Genomic DNA, 22,745 nt, shown 5'->3' with positions numbered 1-22,745 from the left:
ACTTGATCACTGAGACACCTTTATGCTTAAAAAAAATATATATATATATATATATATATATATATATATATATATATATATATATATATATATATATATATATATATATATATATATATATAAAATCCTCGTCTCACCCACCATGGGTGGTGTCTGTCCCCATTTCAGCTCGGGTCCTCTACCAGAGGCCAGGAAGCTTGAGGGTTCTGCGCAGTATCCGTGCTGTTCCCAGCACTGCGCTTTTCTGGACCGAGATATCCGATGTTGTTCCCGGGATCTGTTGCAACCACTCGTCGAGTTTGGGGGTCACTGCCCCGAGTGCTCCAACCACCACAGGCACGACTGTCACCTTTACCTTCCAGGCTCTCTCCAGCTCCTCTCTGAGCCCTTGGTATTTCTCGATATATATATATATATATATATATATATATATATATATATATATATATATATATATATATATATTTTTTTTTTTAAATATTTTTTAATTTTATGTAGTCCTAACATATACGTTTATTGGCGCTTCTTAGCGTTACGTACTGTCACATTTAAAATGATTTCAAATACGTAGTCCTGTTGCTCATTTAATATATAAATAAAAAACGATAAATGCAGGTTTAGACCAACCAACGATTGAAACCGAGCACAAGTGATGATTATAACGGTTTGCATTTGCTAAATTATATGCCAATATGAAATGCTTTTAAGAAGGAATATATATCCAGCCGTGTAACTTTTTTAAATTATTAAAATTCTAAACATTGCGTAAGGATCCTACAATATTTTTTATTCTACGTGGATTGCCTGAGAGTCAACGCTCAGGGCAACCGTTGGAGTTCATAGCAAAGAAGAAATTGAATGGTCGTGCTCGAGATATAGCAGTTAGCCTGCGTCTGACAATTTCTCATTTGTTCTGCGGTCTTACTTAAAAGGCAATTAACTGTCATGATTGCCTTAAGTGCGACTGTCATGTCACTTCTTAAACCTGTACTGGTTGATGGAACTCTGATGATGCGATAGCTTCTTATGTCCGTTAGCCACACTGTTTGGCTAGCAGCAAGTTAAAGATAGCATTAGCCCAAGTAAAGCTACACTTGGACGGTTGCTAAGCTACATAACCGGGCTGCAGGCGTCATTTGCAACGCCATTTATATTTTATGTGTGGTAAAATCACCGGCGTAAGGTGAAGATGCTTATTGAACCTCGTTACTGAAGACGGCCGCTGTGTCTGCTAACGTTAGCTAGCCGGGTAAGCAAATGCGAAATCCACTGTCAGCCGCTGTTATTTTCTGATCTAAATACTCTACATGAGTCGTCTCTTAATCGTTATTATGGTTATTGGCTGGGTAAAACAAAACAGTACGCAGCACATTGGGATATTCACATTATCAGTTTAGTTATAGACCGCCCTTTTAATTCCATTCATTTACTTTAAATTGCTGTGGCTTAATTCCTCTTCAAGTAAAGGCCTTATGTTTTTACACAGTTGTATTTAAATCCAGGCTTGGTAAGACTATGGCAGACGAAAACACCCAGTTCTGCGGCAACTGGTAAGTACCTGTCAAATTGATCGTGGATACACATTTTGTCGTGAATAATATTTAATTGTGAATTTTACTTGTACTTTGAGCAAACATGACATTCCAGAAGCAAATTTCACTACCCACGAGATCCACTGCCGAAGAAACATTGCACTTTGTGATGTCTGCCAGGAGCCGGTGCCACGTTCAGATCTGCAGGAGCATAAGCAGCAGGAGCATAGCCAGGTAATACATTTTAAGAAACCTGTACACGTAGGCAACATTGCATATGATGATTCAGTGTTGCAGTGTTTTTTTCAATGCACAAATAATAGCACACATCTGAATAATCCTTCATTTGAGTCCATTCTGATTTCCCATCTCCTTTCATTACAGATTACATGCAAGTGTGGACTCAAGATAAATAAGAATCAAATTGAAGTTCACCAGGTATTTATTAAGTACAGTAAAGTCTCGTTATATCGATATCGGATATATCGATAGTCCCGGTTATATCGATACTATTTCTATACACGCACGGAGAAAATTACATGCAAACAGGGTCGGATATATCGATAGTCCCGGTTATATCGATATTTTTTCGGACTCCCTTGAATATCGATATAACGAGACTTTACTGTATATGCAGTATTATTACAATTAGGCCCATATGTGTTTGAACATTGACAGTATTTATGCATTTGCTGAACACAACAATAGAACAATACATTTAAAATAATATAGTCATTGTTTTATTTGAGTCTAGAATAAAAAAAGGAACTATTTGCATTTTATGTAGACTACTGCGTAGTGTGTCCATTCTTCGCCACTCACAAGAGAAATCTTAAGGCTTGAATAAAAATAATCCTTCAGAACAAAGATTTGATGGAGCTTGTGAAAAGCAAAAAAAATAATACAGTAAAGTCTCGTTATATCGATAGTACCGCTTATTACAATACTATTTCTATGAACGCAAGGAGAAAATTACATGCGCGCAGGATCGGATATATCGATAGTCCGGTTATATCGATATTTTTTCGGACTCCCGAGAATATCGATATAACGAGACTTTACTGTACTTGTTTCCCCTTGCTATCCTTTTGATATTTTTCACTGCGGCTACCTTCATTTTGGCCATTTGCCTGCAGGTTTTTGAGAAGTTAGTGACATCATGTTACTGACATAATGATAGAAGACTATTCAATGGATTTGGCTTCAACAAGCATTAATTTTCTTTCACAGGATGTTTAGGGTCATTATTCCTTTGTGATACCAGTTTTTGCAGTTTATTATATTTACTCTCATTGTTTTGTATAATTTATTTAAATTGTTTTAACATTTCAAATTTTGATTTTATGTACAGCATTTTGCTGTAAAAATGAGTTAAGGTGTATTACAAATGCTTATATGAATCGAGTAGCACCTAAAAACTGCATTGGGAACCTTTTATAATTACATTAATGAAGGCCCCTTTATTTTAGCTTGTCATCCACCGGAAGCGTTTTCTTTCTTGACTTCTGTTGATGTTATAAGAGTTTTTTGTGGGGTTACTGTCTAAAGCACACATCTATCATTTTCAACTACAATTACTACTTGGGGTCACTTGGAACTGAGCTCAGCTGACTTATGAGATGGAGGTTCAGGGTCCACCCCCGAATGATCACCTGCTATGTAAGAAGCAAAGATAAACAAACAACTATTTGGATTGGATTTGCCTTTATTAGTCTCACAGTGGAGAAATTTACAACAATTTGTTTGACAATTTGTTGTTGAATTTGTACTCATACTGATATTCACACCTATGGACAATTGAAGGAGTGTCTAAAGCAATTGTTGTCACACTTTTACACCATGTTCTGTCCACAAACATACAGTGAACTTTGAGTAATGCCAACATTAAATACAGTGGCAGAGTAGGTCGAAGCATACATGAAAGCAATATTTTAAGTGACAATAAAAACTATGATGAAATATTGGGGCGTTGTACTTAAAAGTTACAGCTGACCTATACTTTGTCATCGATTAGACAAGAGTGAGACTAAGCACCATTGTGGTTTTAGTGCCACACTTTGAGAATAATTGATCAAGAGCAGGTATCACCAACATGGTGCCCGTGGTCACTAGGTAGGTGTGTGTGTGTGTGTGTGTGTGTGTGTGTGTGTGTGTGTGTGTGTGTGTGTGTGTGTGTGTAAGGCAAAAGGAGCAAGTTTGTTATTTTGAAAGTGCGTGTTGTCAAACTTGTTGCTCTTCACATGAGTCTGTAACTAATAATCATCTCTGTTTGGTCGGTGAGCCCTGATCTAGAGTCTTAATTTAGCCCTTACATGGCTGTTTTTTTGGAACAAAGGAGCACATTGAGAACACAGAAACCTCAAGGCCAAAAGTTATATTAAGAACCTTTGATACAAGCCAGGCATGCTTTCTGCATGTGCTAGTTTACTGCCTGAGTAAAGCACATTATCACTCTGAAGACAATGAAATTAAATATTCTTCAAATGAACTGATCTCAAATCAGTTCATTTCAACTGACAAATGAACTGATCTCTCTTTGGGCATTTCACTGACTGACGACAAAAAGCAAAATAGTTTGATAGGAGGAAGTCTGAATCTGGTGATGCCAAAGGACTCGCTCCATGAGGCTTTCAGTGATTCAAAACCATTTTTGAAGTTGTGAAAAACATTGTTAAAGACCAACAATATGTTAACTCATTCACTGCCAGATATGTGCAAAAATGTGTCCACTCCAGAGCCAGGGTTGTCATTGTCACTCGAATACTAGGACCCACTGAATATTCAGTTTTAGGACTACATAAACATTCAATGGTGCATAAGAAACCCTAGACTCTCTTCTTTCATCAGAAAAAAAGTTATTTTCTAAATTATATGGGTCTGGGGTTGTATGAACTTGAAATGGGGGTGGTTGTCCCAAATACAATGCAATATATACATATTGGTTTGTATAGCGCTTTCCCAGCTGAAGCTCGAACAAAGCGCTAACATGGAAAAAGGGAAATGCTTCCCTCTTGTGGAAAAGAAAATTACATTGGCATATGCTTTTTCTCCACCCAAACAAGAAGAAAAAAAACGAACAAATTTGAAAATGGTGCTCTACGTCATATTTTCAATTCACAAATAAATTCGTGAATGGCAGTGAATGAGCTAAATTACCCTTAAAGGACAACCGACGTCTCCGGACAAGTTGTGTCCATAATTTGTAAAATGGCTTCAAATGACTTCTACTGAGCGTAGATTCCACCGCATATAGCTATATTTTACGTTTTAAGACTTGCGCTGAATATTCCGGAAGTCTTGTTTTTGAGTTGAAGAGTCCGTACGTGACGTCACTGAAGGAACACCCCTGAATGAAAAAAAAGGAGACATTGTAGCAGTCCTTCCATCACGTCAATGCATTTTGCTGTGCTTGTTTGGTCTGAAAATGTCATGTTGCACCAAAAAGAGCCAGAAGAGGGCGACCAAGCTCCATGTAAGGAATTTATCAGCCTCTGGATCGGGCTGATTAATTCCTCACAGGAGCTCGGTGGCCGTTTTCTGCCTCTTTTTTGGTGATCCATTTCCCCTCAATGTTGCCTCAAAATGGCACGGAATAAATTCTTTAATCGATTGCAAACATCCTTCAGAACTATTTGAATCATATTCATAACTGGATGTGTAACAAGAAAGCATATTCTCCGAATCTGAAGCCATTGTTTTGATTCTCCAACAATGCAAGACGTCTTGGCGTGATGTCACGAACTGGGGGCGGGACTGAAAACGCCCAATTCGTAGCTCTATTTTTTGCAGATTTTGGACACTATAAGTCATTTTTATTGGTGTTTTGCATTTGAATAAAAATATCATATTGCGTGTTTTGGGTATTTTAGATGCTATAAAACGTTTTTCTGATGTCAGTTAGGAAACAAAAAAATGACGTCGGTTGTCCTTTAAAAATGTTGGTAGTCCAAATAAATGGCTGTAATTCCTAAACACCCTGGTTTTGGGAAACCTTTTTAGAGTTGAAAATTAACACTTAAAACCCCTCTTTTTGGTTTAATTTCAAAAGCAGTGTGTATGTGAAAATGCAAAATTATGAGAGCCCTTATAATCCAAATACAAGCGACTCTTAACTGTAAATTGAATAATTGCTCATTTTCATAACCTTTGTTCCTGCAGAACTCCGACTGCTCTCAGAGACTGGTCGCATGCCAGTACTGTGAATTGGAGATTGCCTTCAGTCAAGCCAGAGAGCATGAAGATTACTGTGGAGCTCGCACTGAGCCCTGCCCACAGTGCAAGTGCAATGTCATGTTGAGGGAAAAAGCCCTGCATCCAATGCTATGTGGTAGTCCCACGCTGCTCCAAGAGAGGAACAACAGTTACTCCAGTCGCAGTCTGGCAGACCTGCAGCCTCCAGGGGCCTGGTTTGATGGCCACTCAATCCGAAACACCCTAAGAACCGAAGAGCGCGGACCCAAGGAAAACAACCTCAGTGCAGCAAAACGTCAGGTCTTTCCCCGCGCTTTTGAGTCCACATTTTATCACGCTTCAAGACAAGGCAGCGCAGACTGGAAGAATATTGCCCCAAGGAATATGACATCCAGCCGATGTGAGTTACTGATTCAGCTCAAACTTTTTATTTCATTGTATTGTATACGTATCTTTTATTCATGTGAAAATTGGAACAAATGCATCTCACGGAAAGGTGTCTGACTACAGTTTAAATTGCAGTGAACCACTCATTTATCACAGACCTAACTTTATTCTGGTAAAATTGGGGATGATAATATTACGTATTGTTTTTTTTTTTAGTTTTACCACTCCACAAAATGCAATCTTTTCATAAAACCGTCTTTTTCGGACAATTGGATACACCGTATTATTAGGCGTAGTACCAAGTGATCTAGTTAACATGTTTTTTTCATACATGAGGCACTTCAAGTTATAAGACAACTTATTTTTTGTCTAAAAATAAATATTTGGGGTTTTTTTGTGTGATTGGAATACCATTGTTTTTTGACAGATTTCTTGGTTTTAGGCTCGGATTCGGACCGAACACATATCAGGAAGCAAGCACCGTGTGTCTCGCTTGCTTTTGTATGCTGTACAACTCCACGAGGGTTGCTTCACCATTGTCCAACTGTTTTTGCTTCGTGCTGGCAGCTTTTGGAAGCTCGTAGTATTATTTTCCTCTTTCTGGTTTGGTTCCTGATTTTAACATTGAAAATAGTTTTACCAGAAAAATCTTGTTTAAGGCTAGAGGTTAAACCTTAAACCATACTTTATTTAAAAAAGATAAAATGGTTGCGTCCATTCATTCTTCTGTCAGACAAAACATTCTTTTAATCTTTACATTTCTGTTGTTGTGCCAAATATAACACAGAAGAGTGAGACAAAATGGACTTCTGTTGCACATTGTTTGGATGAACTGTTGTGAACTTTTTTTTAAACAGTAGTTGAACAGAGTGACATCCTGAGTCGCAACAGTCCATGGCCACTTCAAGACGAGGATTCATCAGGTCTTGACTACATGCTGGCCCTCAGCTTGCAAACAGACGGCGAGTCCATGCCAGGTGGTGGAGAGGCCAGTCTGTGGAGTGACATTTGGGACCACACGAAGACATCCAATAGCTCAATCGGCTGTCAGTTTCCTACATCCAACAACAATTACCCAAACTTCCCCTCTCGTACAAGTGCCCTTCTAGACCGTGATCAGACAGGTACTTAAAAACTATGTTGTGTCCTTTCTTTCGAACAATAGGTGGTCTACAGTTGACAGGAATGTAAATTATTTCTTTCAGACATCATGCTTCCCTGTGAGTTTTGTGAAGAGCTGTTTCCTGAAGAGGACCTCATTTTGCATCAGGTATGGTGTCATTATAATAACACGATCCACAATCCTCACGCAGGTGAAAAAGCTAACCTCCACCTTATTATGGTATGGTGGAATTGTAGTGAAGTTTAACCGTACTTGGGAAATCAGGAGAGAATTGTAGATTTTCCTTCTCTTTGGGATATACGTACTAGTACCTCACGTTACTTGTCTGTTGACTTTCAGACTGGCTGCAGCCCTGCATCCGCTTTTGCCTCTTTCAGCAAACAGCCACCAACCCCCCCGAAAGAGATGAGGAATCCAGCAGGAATGATGCGTAGCCTCCCTAATACGCTTGCCTCCAACATTCCCACCTTCCCAGGCTCCGTCTCGCCAGCTTCTTACAGTCCACCAGCCAGTCCACTAGAGGGCGACGTTGTGATTCCATGTGAATTCTGTGGGGTTGCACTGGAGGAAGCTGTCGTCTTTCGTCATCAGGTATGACACTCCTCAGAGTGGTTAGACAACTCCAAATGATTCGCTTCCTGTCTCTTATATTGTTAAAAATACCAGTCTCCTATTTTTACATCTGCTTCAGGTCTTTTGCTGATTATAAAGATAATCTTGGAATGTGTTTACAAATAATAATGGTGTAACTGACGTTTCTGTCTTTTCCCATGTAGGACAAATGCGACATGCGTCCTCAGACTGCTTTTCCACTGAACAATATTACAAAAGCATCTTTCAAAAGAAATCCTGCCAAGGACGCGTTTGGACGAACTTCTCCAGATTTTCACAGGAGAATAAAGCATCAAGGTGATGTGTTACAGATGTTTTCTATAATATTTGAATGGGTGGATTATGGATATTTGACGAATGGATTGAAATGATGGAAGGATTTAATTGCAAATGATAAAAAAGAACATTTCACGTAATTCCGTATTAACCACTATGTTAGTGTTATGATAAATGTTCAAAGTATTGTACAATTCCAAGCTCTGCGAACAAGATGGATGAAGAGATGGGTATGTAGAAAGAGAGAGAGAAGTTTGTTTCGCATACAGATGACTTCTTGTTTGGCTGGGTGGTTGCTTTAATTGAATGTTTTAGAGATGTTTGTTTTTCATGCAGGTGATTTCTTGGATGAAGATCTTGGAATGGTTGGAGACGCACCGCCAGGACAAAACCAAAGGGAGTGGCAGAGAGGGTACATTGGGCGGCCAAGTCAGCGAAAAACACCCAACTGCGACGTTTTGGCACAGTCACGAGCTCAGCAGAGCAGAGAATTGGAAGGAGAGCTGTCGTCTTTCTTAGACTCTGACAAGCCAGGTGATTATCTAAAGGGGTACGTCCACTCAGTACATAATCAACATAGTTGTCAGTGATGTGAAATGTTCGTGCTAAATCACAATAAGTGAGAAGTGATGTCATTATTTGCATGTGTCTCCATCAGACTCCATTTAACAGAGAACAACGAGGGTCGAGGAACCAGAAGGAATGTGTTAACAAAGGTACCATTAAAGGACAACTGACACCTTTTTTTTGTTTCCTAACTGACATCAGAAAAATGTTTTATTGCATCGAAAATACCCAAAACATGCAGGCTGATATGTTTCGTCAAATGCAAAACACCAATAAAAATGACTGAAAGTGTCCAAAATCTGCAAAAAATTGAGCTGCGAATTGGGCATTTTCAGAAAGTCCCGCCCCCAGTTCGCGACGTTACACCAAGACGTCTTGCCTTGCTCGAGAATCAAAACAATGGCTTCAGATTCGGAGAATATGGTTTCTTGTTACGCATCCAGTTATAAATATGATTCAAATAGTTGTGAAAAGGAAAGTATAAATGTTTACAATCGATTAAAGAAGGTCTTCCGGGTCATTTTGCGGGATCAAGACTGATGTCTAAGGTCACAGAAAATGCAGAAGATGGCGCCAGAGCTCCGTTGGAAATGGTTTGATTTTTCAGCTTCGAATTTTTGTCAGCGAATATCAAATAGTTGTCTCGGTGTAACATACAACGATTCACAATTGCGTTATCAGAATCAGAATCATCTTTATTGCCAAGTATGTAGGACACACAAGGAATTTGTTTCCGGTAGAACACGCTGCACTAGTATCGTTGTCAAAAAAACTGCTAAGTGGCACTATACAGTTCCATTTTGGCTTATTTATGTGTTTTCCTTTTAATTTCGCCATCAACACGGCTCAACACGAAGTTGTCAGACCGAACAAAGTACCGCAAAATGCATTGCGGTGATGCAAGGTATGTCCTTTCTCGGTCAGGGGCGTGCGTTCCTTTAGTGACGTGATGTGACGTGACATGAGAACTCGTCACCAACTCAAAAACAGGACTTCCGGAATATTCAGCGCAAGTCTTAAAACGTAAAATACAGTAAAGTCTCGTTTTATCGATATTCAAGGGAGTCCGAAAAAATATCGATATAACCGGGACTATCGATATATCTGATATCGATATAACGAGACTTTACTGTATAGCTATATGCAGTGGAATCTTTGTAAAATACACTCAGTAGAAGTCATTTGAAGCGATTTTACAAATTAAGGACACAACTTGTCCCGGGACATCGGTTGTCCTTTAAAATTTAAGCAGCAGTTCCCTTTGTTTGTTTGAGAGCACCATATGAACAAGCTAATGCGAAACATATAACCACAGGGATGCATCTGCGCCGCGCCCTTGCACCATTTACGCTTTTTGACAGCCACTGGCGCACCGTTATAACTCCACTGCACCAGCACCGGTCCAAGTTTATTATGATTAGTGCATTTGTGATCTGCGCCACATATGACATACTAATGTTACAATAGTTTTTTTTCAATCAGTTTAGTATACTTCGGTAATCTAGTTAAATCGGGTCACACCCATTTTAGAATTTGGTCCCCTTTTCAGACATAGGGGGGGCCAACTGGCCAGGTGCATCCCTGTAATCAGACATTTCAGATTGGAAGCTGCCTGCTCAGCAGTTTCATTTTGGGACTCATTTTGTTTTGTATTTATCTTTTTTTTCTATTGACAGCTCCCTAAAAAGCAGAATGAAGACCAGCAGGAGGAATGAGAGCTGCAACATGTGGCGAGAAAGATGTTTATTTGCTCTATGCTTTTTATTTCTGTCCATGTTTAAAAATCTTAAATATATCTGATAAGTGCCTGTGTCAGCAGCAACACAACTCTACATTTAACTATTAAGGGTGATTTGATTTTGCGATGAATATCACACATTTGTCTCAGCTAAGAGTAAAATTGTTTTGATTTGTTGGAACCATTTTTGAAATTCACCGTCCCTAATTTCTTGATGTAACCTCAATATACTCTTCAATTATTGTGTTTTTCTACCGTCAAATATTCTTTAGTACTTCAGCTAATAATTGATGGATTTCATTATATCCTTAGAAGTGTCACGTTGCGATTACTTTTCCAGCTGTCTTGTTTCATCTTTATTTTCCCACGTGTCATTTTCAGCCAAACTAAATGAGGTTTTATATCAAAGAAATGCAATTACAGGATACAATGTGTTCATGTGCCACAAAGATGAAGCTGAAGATCTGCAGCAAATCATTTAATGGAGAAGATTGATTCTGATTTTAATGTCTGGGTGTTATTCATACCAGAGAGTACCAAGTGAATGGTGAAAACTCCTGGTTTGGCGTTTCTTCATGCATGTTGATGATCAATCTCTGCGTACCGCAACCATGTCAACACTCTCAACTCTGTGACTCTCTTTGGGTGTTTTGTAATGTCAATTAAATGTTCACGGCTACATTTTGTATTCTCTATTTACTCTGCAACTTCTTTGCGACAACCATGGATGTTATGTATTTTTTATTTTAATGTAATTAATAAAAAACTGCTATATCAGCAAGATATGCTGTAATCGTCAACAAATAATGCCAATCTGGTGTGTTTTGATCTCCAAATAGTTGCTCTGTGGCTGTGATTTGCCTCGGTTGAGGGGAAGAAACACTTGTGGCATGAGGGAACTATTATAATTTATGCAAAAATGCAATTCACTGAAACAGCTACAGATTTTAGCGATGCACTTAAAATACGAGCAACCCTAACTGTAAATTGAGTAATCATGTATTTTCACAACCATAAGCAACTGCATATCTTTGCCTCAAGGTATGTCTTAATGATCATACATAATGGGAAAATGCCTCAGATGGGCTCTTGAAAAAATATATGGCATTGTTAATTAGTGGTAAACACAGCAATAAAAGGGTGAAGCAACATATGTAGACTGACAATGTAACAATGTTTATAGGTTTTTATCGCCTTCCAAAAAAAGATGACTCCAGATTACTAAATGAAGTGTGATTGTTATCAGTATACACAACTACTCTGTTTATCTTCTGTGTCAATTTATTGTACTGCCACTATATATTCTTTATATATTTTTTGGGGGTTAGTTTTATCGAATTTTGGTGCTTGAGTAGAGTTGGATATTTTGTTAAGGGCTTAGGATTTACAAAGTCAAAACAGTGAAAGTTTAGTTTTATTAGGCTTTCACAGAAAAAAAGAGAACATATCCCCTCTAATGGTAGTCTTATAGGTGTTTAAACAGGCTACACGGGATTTAGGGCACTAATCATCCTGCATGCCCAAATGTTACATTTTGTGGAGGATTCTCTGAGCATTTATTCAATATCCTACGACTGTACTAGTTACTTTCTGAAAATCACAATTCAGGCAGCCATGATACAAGAGATTACAAGTCGTTCTACTCGTGTATTCTGGGCGTTCTATAAGAGTAGAGAAATGTTATACAGTAGTGGAAGATAGAAGGCAGTAGTGGAAAAAAAACCAAGTCTATTGTCACATGTAAGTCACTGTGCCCATAAGTGACTCTGCCATTCTACTGGCCTTCGGTGCTTAAATCATTCACGCACAGAAATAAAGTGGAAGGCAGGAATGAAATTCCGCAGTGGTTCTGCTTGTCTGTTAAATGGGAACAAATATCGTAGTATATGGACAATTCGGCCTACAAGTAGGACATCGGATAAATGCTCAACAAGGTAACTTGTTTGAGCCTTTTGTTGTTGTTTTCACGGTTATAATTCACACTAAGTGGTGTAATTTAAATAAACGCAAGGAGCAGCGGCTGGCCGCAGAGAGGGGCGGGACCTACATAGTCGTTCTCTGATTGTGCAGTTCAAAAAGCAGCCAACGTTTCCCGGTGTGTGAGCGTGTGGCGGCTTTCATTCAGGACACTGACCTGCAAAATGTCTTCTACTTGAATACCTCCACGATTAAAAAAAATAATAATAAAAAAATAAAATAAAACTGCCCACAGGCTAAAAAAAGAGAAGAAGAAAAGTGATAAAAGACAGTTGATCGAAATCTGCGAGGAAGTAGAAGCAGGTGGAACGTCGTCGTCGGGAGTCAAGACGTCTTCACCGAAGGAAGCCTGACTGAAGCCCGAGAGTGTCGCTCGTCACCAGAGTGTGATAACAAGACAACATGTCCAAAATGACCCTGGAAAGTTACGCTGCCCTGGACGAGTCCTCCCTCCGTGCTTTGGTGAGTACACACGAGGGTCTTCCCTCGCTGCCAATTAAGGTGGATTCCCTTGTTTATCACAGCTTCAGCTCTTGAATCTCACCGCCACCTCACTTGGAAACGTTGCTGTGATGTGAGGCAAACTTTAATGCTGACAAGGCACCTACCTGTTTGAAATCATAAAAATTTCACCACAAACACAAAAAAAGTCACACAATTTGATACACAAATTAATCGTCATGTTGTGGAGGGGCTTTTAATTAGTTGGTCTGTCATCAGAGATGCATTATTTGTAATCAATTATTCAGTGGAGCAATTTAATACAATAAGGTCATTCTGTGGCAGACTCGATGAGCTCTTCATGCAAGACTGTGTGCCACAGTCTTTGGGAACTAGTGACTTCAGTGTCAGAAATTCCACTAAACTAACATTGTGGGTTAGTTTATTTTATGTCGTCAAGTATAAACCTTACTGTGAGCAATTCATTGCAAGTGAGCCAATGGAGCAATGCGAGTTCATCGTTTGACAACAGCCTGTCAAAATCATTCCAGCCAATCACCAATACCAACCAAAGATTAACAGCAGATTTGTTTGTCGTTATTGTTTTAATATTGTTGCTGCTGTATCAAGATTGCATTTTTTTTACATTTTTAACTGTCGTTTATGGGTGCAATTTGATGCATCCTGAAGAGGAGATTAAACTTTGTAAAACACCCATTAATTTTTATGTTTGGGTTTCCTAACCAAGTTTGCAGAGGAATTGGAGCATGTCTGCCGAGTTTGCCTTGAATAGGCTACAACCTTGACTTTTAGCTCGTCTGTTGCAGCCCACATTTATAGGAAACTTGTGAACAATTTAGTCTGAAGTTGACTGCAGATTCATGTTTTTGGAAGCTATTTTACATGTAGAAAAACCACACCCGAACATCAAGCTCCACACTGGTAGAAAATTCCCGCGCAACCCGAACATCAAGCTCCACATTGGTAGACTAGCCAAGATTTAACCTCAAGCCGTAGAACAGTCACGCAGACATGCCAACCGTTAGGCACCATGCTGCATTTGTAAACTGTGTTCATGTATTTGGTCTACAATAGTAGTACAGTAGTCTCGTCGATTAGTCATGTGAAATCGAGGCATTTCTGCATTCTTAGGTTTGCACATTGTGTGCAATGGATGAGTAATCACACTGATCAATTAGGACAGTACAATACTGTTGTGTGACTTCACCTCGGGCTGTTGCTTCTCAGACACAATGTCATTCATGAGTATTGATTAAGTGTATTTGGGTGTTGCCGTGTCCTGAATTATTTACCTGAGTCATATTTTCAAGCAGAAGAGGGTGCAACATGACATTTTTTTGTGTTGTTTTTCCAAAAGACACCTGAACCACGTGACAGATATTTAGGCAGCAGGTTGCCCCCAACACACTGCCATTGAGTAACATTGGCAAATTAAGTGTCTTAGAACCAATCCACTTCCTTGAAATTGTTTTATTTTCTAACACTGTACTGATAATACCCACCAACCACATTTTGGCATACCTCCACAATAGCATTAGTTCCATGACACACACTTAAGTTGAAGTTCTATCTTTACAATGACTAGAATGCTCACCTTTCTGACACTGGCAGAGGTATTCACCCAACAATTCAGTTGAATGCCCGAGGAGGAAACACAATCTGTTCCAGGATGATTGCTGACCTGTGATTTGTTTAACTTTTGCCTTCGGACCTAATGGACATCATCACAATCATCTGATCCAGGGGCAAACTGCCACCCTAATACGTAATGTACTTAACTAATAAGAATCTGTTTTAAATTTAAAATTAAAAATGTACTTAACTGTTAAGTTATAACTTGAATATAATTTAACTGCTCTTTTGTACTCAATTTTCAATTTTTTTGTCAATTACCGCTGCCTGTACTGAGTTGAATTGGCCAAGAATCACTTCCCGGACATGTATGAATATATATGTTTCACAGAAAAAGGAGGTAAGCACAAAAATAATGTCAAATTTTATGCTCTGTCAAAGGGGCTGAGCAATACTGGTATAAAAAAATAACAATTGGTTTATTTTTTATTTTTTGCTCAATATTGAAAATTTATTCAGGTTATTTTTACAAGTGCTTTTTATGTGTTTGGATATTGTTTCTCATGTAAATGGTTCTTTCTTAAAGGCTCGTTTTATGCAAATATAAAGTGTGAATACGTCTGTGTAAGCTCTCAGTCGTACAGGAGTGGTCCATCGATGAGAAGGTTTCTTCAGCCGTCATCTGTACAAAAGTGAAGGTTTCGGACGTTTCGCCTCCTATCCAAGAGGCTTCGTCAGCGAACTAAAGTCTGACTGGTCGTATCGGCCCCATTTATATATCCCTAATGTCCAGACCTGGTGGCGCCGGACACAGCTATGATAGGTCCCTACTCTCAGGTTGGGGGGGGGCGCGGGACCCCCCCCTGTGGCCCCACTGATTGTTCCTACATTTCTGACTAACGATTGGCCTATTACCCCCACTCCCCCCGGCATCACCTCATCAGCATAACGACGGTTAGATGTAGACAGAGCCGGTTAATTCCTAAATGCTTGAAGCAAGCACCCCTGGAACCCGGATACTTAGCCGATAAAATGCAACAAAATTATACTAGGAAAATTCTAAATTTGCGAATTAGGAGACTTAACATAGAGATAAAAAACAAACAGTCAGAAATAGAAACTTATTATCAGCGATTACAAACTAATCTTACCCACAAAATCTATCAGGAAGTGTGTGAATTTACTAAATCCGGTTATATGAGGCACCACAGCAAAACCAAAGAGAGACAAAAGGGTAAATTTCAAAAATTACTTTTACTGAAACAATCTCAGCTACTGGTAAACACGCGTAAAATTAGGTATGAACAGTTTGCAAGGGAGAATTGGATCAAAAATTTGTCAGACAGAGATCTCTCAGAGACAGAAAAGGCGGTACTTACCAAAGGTTTAAATTTCTCAGTGACTCCTAAAATTATACCTACAATAGATTATATCACAGCTACTGAATCGGCTATTAAAAATAACAAACTTTCGTATGCAGAGGCAGATGATCTACGCATTAAAATATCAGCTCTTCTCAGTAGTGCCAAACTTCCTCCGTCCAACATAACATTAGAAGAGAGAAAGGCGTTAACTACTCTACAAAAAGACAAAAATATTACTATTTTGCCAGCAGACAAGGGCAGATGCACAGTGCTGCTCAACACATTGGATTATGAAGACAAATTAAATAGGTTAATCAGTGATTCTAACACGTATGAGCAACTAAAAAGGGACCCTTCCAATAGATACAAGAAAGAAATGATTGACTGTCTCCAAAAGCTAGAGAAAGGAAAACATATAGACAAACAGATGTATTTTAGATTATACCCGGGAGAGGCCACGCCATGTATCTATGGCCTGCCAAAAATACATAAAGAAGGGTTCCCCCTCCGACCCATTGTTTGTAGCATTGACTCCTCTACATACAATGTAGCCAAATATTTAAAAACTATTTTAGCTCCGTTGGTTGGTAACACAGAATACCACGTAGAGAACACCACAGGGTTTGTAGAGAGGATCAAAGACCTCATATTGGAACCTGAGGAAACTTTGGCATCATACGATGTGACTTCTCTCTTTACATCTGTCCCAACCCCAGCAGCAGTCTCAGTGGTGAGGACGAGGCTGCTGGCGGATGTTTCTCTGCATGAAAGAACCAAACTGAAACCGGATCACATCTGCCAATTATTAGGAATCTGCCTTAATACTACGTATTTTCAATTTCGGGAAAAAATTTTATAAACAAATCCATGGTTGTGCTATGGGCTCACCAGTTTCACCCATAGTGGCTAATCTGTACATGGAAGAGATGGAGAAACAGGCCCTCACATCCTTCCCAGGGACAAAACCTAGACACTGGTTTAGATATGTGGACGATACTTTTGTCATAATTAAGAAACAAGAAATTCAATCCTTCACAGATCATCTCAACTCTGTAGACTTCAACATTAAATTTACTCGTGAGGACATTCAAGAGAACCAACTAGCCTTCTTGGATTGTAAAGTAATTATAAAAGAGGACAGAGCGCTAAAAACAGAAGTCTTTAGGAAGGCTACGCACACTGACCAATACTTACTTTTTGACTCTAACCACCCTTTACAACATAAACTAGGAGTTATCAGAACCCTCCAGCATAGGGCTAAACTAATACCAACTAGCACTGAAGGTAGAGAAAAGGAGTCAAAACATATCAGGAGAGCACTCACTAACTGTGGGTACCCTCAGTGGTCATTCAACAAATGTCAGAAAGAAAGAATAGCGAACGAAACCAATAATTCTCAAGATTCTAAAAGGAGAGGAGTAGCAGTACCGTACATTGCAGGAGTTTCTGAAAAATTACAAAGAGTCCTTTGGCAACATAAAATTCCTACTTATTTCAAACCGATAAACACGTTAAGGCAAAAATTAGTGCATCCAAAAGATAGGCTACCAAATGAAAAACAAAGTAATGTAGTTTATTCCATACATTGTAAGAATGAAAATTGTAAAGAGCAGTACATTGGGGAGACTCAACAAATTCTCAAAAAAAGACTTTATCAACATCGCAGGGATAATACTAGTGGGCCTCAATCGGCAGTACATTTGCACCTAAAAGCTACTAACCACTCATTTGACGACAATGAGGTTAAAATCTTAGCGAAAGAACATAGATGGTTTGAAAGGGGGGTAAAAGAGGCGATTCTTATAAAACAACAAAATCCTTCATTAAACCGGTCTGGTGGTGTGAGGTTCAATTTGGATCGTTCATACAATAGCCTGCTCAGGCAAAACAGGTTAGGCAACTTGCGCAATGCTGATGAGGGTCGTTATGCTGATGAGGTGATGCCGGGGGGAGTGGGGGTAATAGGCCAATCGTTAGTCAGAAATGTAAGAACAATCAGTGGGGCCACAGGGGGGGGTCCCGCGCCCCCCCAACCTGAGAGTAGGGACCTATCATAGCTGTGTCCGGCGCCACCAGGTCTGGACATTAGGGATATATAAATGGGGCCGATACGACCAGTCAGACTTTAGTTCGCTGACGAAGCCTCTTGGATAGGAGGCGAAACGTCCGAAACCTTCACTTTTGTACAGATGACGGCTGAAGAAACCTTCTCATCGATAAAGTGTGAATAAACTTTAATGGTGGTTTATCTATTTCAGTTAGAGCTGTGAGATGAGCCACTATTAATCGATTAGATGAGAGTTTTTAGATGTCCATGGCATACAAGAAAGTTTGTACGGGACACACAAAAATTGTTCAATATAATTTTGAGATATTTTTGATTCCGTTTTCGTCATTACATATTAGCAGTCATGTTGATGATAACATTGATCTTGACTTTAGCAGCAAAAATAATCATCGCGTGGTAAAACAAAATTCTGTCATAACCCAACCTGGGTTGATTAAGGTCTTATTGCTCCCTTCCTTATATCATTTTGCATTTTGCGTCAGCCTTTTACTGAGCGAGTTGCTTGTTCTGTAGCCACAAAGTGACATAAGTCCCAAGCCCGGATAAATACAGAGGGTTGTGTCAGGAAGGGCATCCGACGTAAAAGCTTGGCCAAAACAAACATGCGGATCAAACCTCTAAAGATGGAGGACACTGATTTGCTGTGGCGACCCCTTAATGGGAAAAGCCGAAAGAAGAAGAAGATGAGAGTTCCACTTGTACGTGAATTCAATTTTGAATTTTCTGGCTTTGCTTGATGTCTGAGACCCTCATCATGTTGCAAAAATGTCGAAACAAAATTGGATACAAATACACTGCTACACTAAACGGGTTAAATGGGGGACATTGATTCGCTGTGGCGACCCCTGAAGGAAAAAGCCGAAAGGAAAAGAAGAAGACTCACAAGCGTATTTTTGAAATATCGATCTGAACTGGGCATTATCTTTTTACAGGTGAAATTTCAGCTCAGCTGCATATCATTAGATTGTGCAGGAGTATATAAAGGATATCAACAATATCACTACACTTGCAGCACGCAAGTGTAGTGATATTGTTGACACACAAAGGTTAGTTTGTGACTTTCTACAGTCAAGAAATAGCTGCGTGTGTGTTCACCTTTAAAGGACAACCGACGTCTCCGGACAAGTTGTGTCCATAATTTAAAATGGCTTCAAATGACTTCTACTGAGCGTATTTTACAAAGATGCCACCGCATATAGCTATATTTTACGTTTTGAGACTCGTGCTGAATATTCCGGAAGTCTTGTTTTTGAGTTGGTGACAAGTCCGTACGTGACATCACTGAAGGAACGCCTCTGACCGAAAAAAAGGACACATTTAGCAGTCCTTCCATCACATCAATGCTTGTTTGGTCTGAAAACCTTGTGTTGCACCAGAAAGAGCCAGAAGAGGGCGTCCAAGCTCCATGGAAGAAATTTATCAGCCTGTGTAAGCGGGCTAATTAATTCTTTACAGGAGTTCGGTGGCCATTTTCTGCCTCTTTTTGGGTGAGACATTTCCCCCTAATGTTGCCTCAAAATGGCACGGAATAAATTCTTTAATCGATTGCAAACATGTATGCTTTCCGCTTCAGAACTTTTTGAATCATATTCATAACAGTATGTGTAACAAGAAAGCATATTCTCCGAATCTGAAGCTATTGTTTTGATTCTCCAGCAATGCAAGACGTCTTGGCGTGATGTCACGAACTGGGGGTGGGACTTTCTGAAAATGCCCAATTCGCAGCTCAATTTTTTTCAGATTTTGGACACTTTAAGTCATTTTTATTGGTGTTTTGCATTTGAATAAAAATATCATACTGCGTGTTTTGGGTATTTTAGATGCTATAAAACGTTTTTCTGATGTCAGTTAGGAAACAAAAAAGTGATGTCAGTTGTCCTTTAAAAAGACTGCTCCCAAAAGCCTGTTATTCCAAGAATGACTTAAAAAGCAAAAACACCTCTGCTTTTTATTTCTCTGTTAAGGTCTCACTAAGTAAGACGAGAAAAGACTTGTTTACTCTGGAACAAAAGATAAAAATGTTCTCTTGACTTTTCTGACTATCGTGTTACTATTCCCAGCTGTAATCATCTCGCTGTGTTGCTCATAAATTAGTGTATGGACAACCATCTTTCCCCGTTTTTAGTGTAATAGCTGTAATTAAAGTCTTGGGAGCTTTAATCATCCTAATTTATGAGTTTGTTCAAAAAAAGCAAATGGCAGAGCTGCGGGAGTAATGAGGACAAAGTTTGACTTTCTCACCAGAGAATTTTGCATGGAGAGTCGGGTTTATAGTCCCTTATGATGCAGTGGTTTAATTGCCTGACTTCTGTGCTAGAATCAGGGGTTCAGTTCCCACTTATTGACTGACCCACTTATGAATGCAACTGAAACTGCCCAACTGTCTGTGAATGTGCCCTGCGATGTACTGGCAGCCAGCCCATGGTGTCGTTTGGTTTTCACCTGAAGTCAGCGGGGATAAGCGGTGCAGTAAATGAATGGGGACGGAATGCTGGATTTAGTCCAAAGAGAGCTCTGCATTCATAAGAGGAATAAAGTTTTCCTGAATAGTCACTTATACCAGTGAGAAAGTCCAGAGTGAGAGCAAAACAATGAAATCAGGCGGATGTGAAAATCCTCAATGTTTGATGCAGAGCTAATCATGGACAGATTTCCTCAATGAGTCAAATCCTCCATCATTGTACGCTCTGTCAAATGTAACTAACAAGATCCCATGTTCTCATTGAACATGTTTGTGGTGACAGAGGGAGGAGTCCGTATTTTCCACTCGCGCGCCTCCACAATCCCGCTGGGACTGTTGTTCAGTTTTAACATAGCTCATGCTACAGTCACATGATGTTGCCAGAGTAGAAAGGTACAAACGGTGTGATCAAAGTGGTCTCTGTTAATCAAGACCGCCCAAAAATTAGCAGTAATTGGTGTCTACTTTGTTGTGAAGCATTTTTCAACTTCATCTCGGTTTGGATGCGTTTCAGTAGTCTCAATCAAGTTCTTGGTGGAGGGGCGATTAATGAGAACATGCTTCCATCCTGTGTTGTACTTGATGAACTAAGCGGTCAGAAGGTCATATGGCGGCCTCTCTAAAGCCGCTAATCCCATCGCCACTCATCTATTCAGAGAACTGGCTGCCTTTTATTCGTGCATCTAATCCCCTCCATGGCAACCAACATTTTTCTTCTGGCTCGGTCGTAATTATTTGAATGTCCACCAAAAAATAACCAGCTGCTATCCCAGTTTGTATAGGAATTGCGCAGCATGTGTGTGGCCATCCATCTGGATGGCAGAATTACTGGCGGAGCTCAAACTAAATCTCCTTAAGGTACTGTGTACTCAACCACATGGGCAGTTTTAAGTGGTGTTTTTTTCCCACCACTCTGGACAGATGCCTGTGGTTGTACCTTAAAATGTTAAATAAATAAATAAATAAATATATGTCTCACCCAGGGAGAGGAATCAATCAATGCCACGTCCGAAAATTGCACAGGAAATTGTCCCAGGAACAATGACTCATAAAAAAATGTCTATTTATTTTTTCATTTATTTGTTTATAATAAATAGGACTGATATAGGAAAAGTTAAAAGGCGAGGAACATCTCATGTAATCTAAATTAATAGAGTAGTAACACATCAAACCTTGAGAACTGTTTTGGGAGTTCTAGTATATATTAACAAATAGCACCCTTGTGGATTTGAAGGGTGTATTATTACATCAGTCGGAAAAATATGCAGAGAACAGACTTTGCTGCTTTCTGTAACCATAAATATATCCCTGTAAATGTCAACAACGCACTGCCTCTGGTGTTCATCAAAGCCATGAACAACCTGTGTCACAGGGAAGTTACACAGCAGTGAGCGCTTGATGTGCTGTCCTCTGCTCTCGTCTTTGATGTCTTCACAAATGCATGCAAACGCACACATTAAAACAATCTTGAAAAATAAACTCCCAGAATAGTGACTATAAATGGAAATTCTTTGTATTAAAATCTTTGGGGGGGGGGGAGCTGTAAAGGGCAATGACTGAGGGGGGGGGGGGGGGGTGCATTTTAGCAGTTCTCCAAAGAGTCACTGTTCTAAAATGGGGAGCCTATATTTGTTTACGTTACGCATTTGTTTATGTTGACAAAATACCTGAACATAAAGAAAAAATATTTTGTGAGATTCTGCACCTTGAAGAATGGAGACTATCAATAATGTGTATGCACTTTTTGAAAAGTATATGTGGTAAGTCAAAGCTGAAGGGCGAGCAGGTGGTTTACAGTGTGTGGAATCTGGCAGTGGCTCTGTTCTCTCATTACCTCTTCAAACCTGCCTTACAACACCAAAGGAATGGGGAATGATTTTCCTCTTCCTGCTTGTTATTAACGCACTCGATTTGGAAAACACACGGCCACCACAGGGGTTCTTTCTGGGCATGGCGCCTGCCCAGTTGATGTCCCACGCTGGATTGTCTGGCACATTGATTTGTAATTATTCCTACCAGCCATGTGAGTGTCCCTTCTCCCTGGTGATCTGGAAAAATTTGTGTGTTTAAGATGTTGGAGCTTTGCGCTGTGATCAGGCCTCCATGATATACAGGACCTCTCCCCCTTTTATTTTATGACCCTCTGGACCTTTGTGCTTTTCAGTGGTCACAGTGAGAGTGGAAGAATGAGTTTGCTTTTCAGCTAATGTAGTCCTCCCAAGAGACGTGTTGAAAATTCTCAGCTTCATCAGTGGGGAGCAATAAATCAGCCAAATTGTGCAGTTTTATGTAACATGCCATGTCAACATGGAAACAACAATAACCCATTTTAGCTTTGTTTCAATAAATGTGATTATATTTACTCACTGATATTTTAGCCCTCTGTGTTGTGTTTTAAATTGTCCGACAGGTTTT

General features: G+C 39.5%; 2 protein-coding genes across 7 annotated transcripts in view; both read left to right on the top strand.

The window, feature by feature from the left end:
• The first annotated feature begins 686 nt into the window (after positions 1-686).
• Positions 687-11,105, top strand: trafd1 (TRAF-type zinc finger domain containing 1). Of its 4 annotated transcripts, none has more exons than XM_088994461.1 (12): positions 687-1,249; positions 1,487-1,550; positions 1,631-1,766; positions 1,917-1,970; positions 5,691-6,123; positions 6,971-7,234; positions 7,316-7,380; positions 7,573-7,824; positions 8,010-8,142; positions 8,458-8,671; positions 8,780-8,837; positions 10,365-11,105. In XM_088994461.1, the coding sequence occupies exons 2-12, from the start codon at positions 1,516-1,518 to the stop codon at positions 10,401-10,403; spliced, it is 1,683 nt and encodes a 560-aa protein (XP_088850587.1). In that variant the 5' UTR covers positions 687-1,249; positions 1,487-1,515; the 3' UTR covers positions 10,404-11,105. The 4 variants fall into 4 exon arrangements, with proteins under 4 accessions (XP_088850587.1, XP_088850588.1, XP_088850586.1 ...); XM_088994462.1 differs by having other exon boundaries at positions 689-1,249; positions 6,968-7,234; positions 8,458-8,655; XM_088994460.1 differs by having other exon boundaries at positions 691-1,249; positions 1,503-1,550; positions 6,968-7,234.
• Positions 11,106-12,507: 1,402 nt separating this feature from the next.
• The window catches only part of smtnb (smoothelin b), a 57,891-nt gene continuing 47,653 nt past the window's right edge, over positions 12,508-22,745 (top strand). Inside the window, exon 1 of one of the 3 annotated variants that reach the window (XM_088994456.1) lies at positions 12,508-12,865. In XM_088994456.1, the coding sequence (XP_088850582.1) occupies positions 12,806-12,865 (60 nt within the window). In that variant the 5' untranslated portion in view covers positions 12,508-12,805. The remainder of the gene's footprint in view (positions 12,866-22,745) is intronic. The other 2 variants (XR_016114710.1, XM_088994458.1) reach the window with 2 other exon arrangements.

The sequence above is a fragment of the Hippocampus bargibanti genome, linkage group LG04 (assembly GCF_051943395.1).
Source record: "Hippocampus bargibanti isolate YZ-2025 linkage group LG04, ASM5194339v1, whole genome shotgun sequence".
Classification (NCBI taxonomy): Eukaryota; Metazoa; Chordata; class Actinopteri; order Syngnathiformes; family Syngnathidae; genus Hippocampus; species Hippocampus bargibanti.
The sequence above is the reverse complement of the archived record's forward strand: the minus strand, read 5'-3'. Positions and strand labels throughout refer to the sequence as shown.

Coding starts and splice junctions, on each gene's coding strand:
- trafd1 (XM_088994460.1), top strand. CDS start 1,516: ATGGCAGACGAAAACACCCAGTTCTGCGGCAACTG. Junction 1,551..1,630: donor ACCCAGTTCTGCGGCAACTG/GTAAGTACCTGT, acceptor TTGTACTTTGAG/CAAACATGACATTCCAGAAG. Junction 6,124..6,967: donor GAATATGACATCCAGCCGAT/GTGAGTTACTGA, acceptor TTTTTTAAACAG/TAGTTGAACAGAGTGACATC.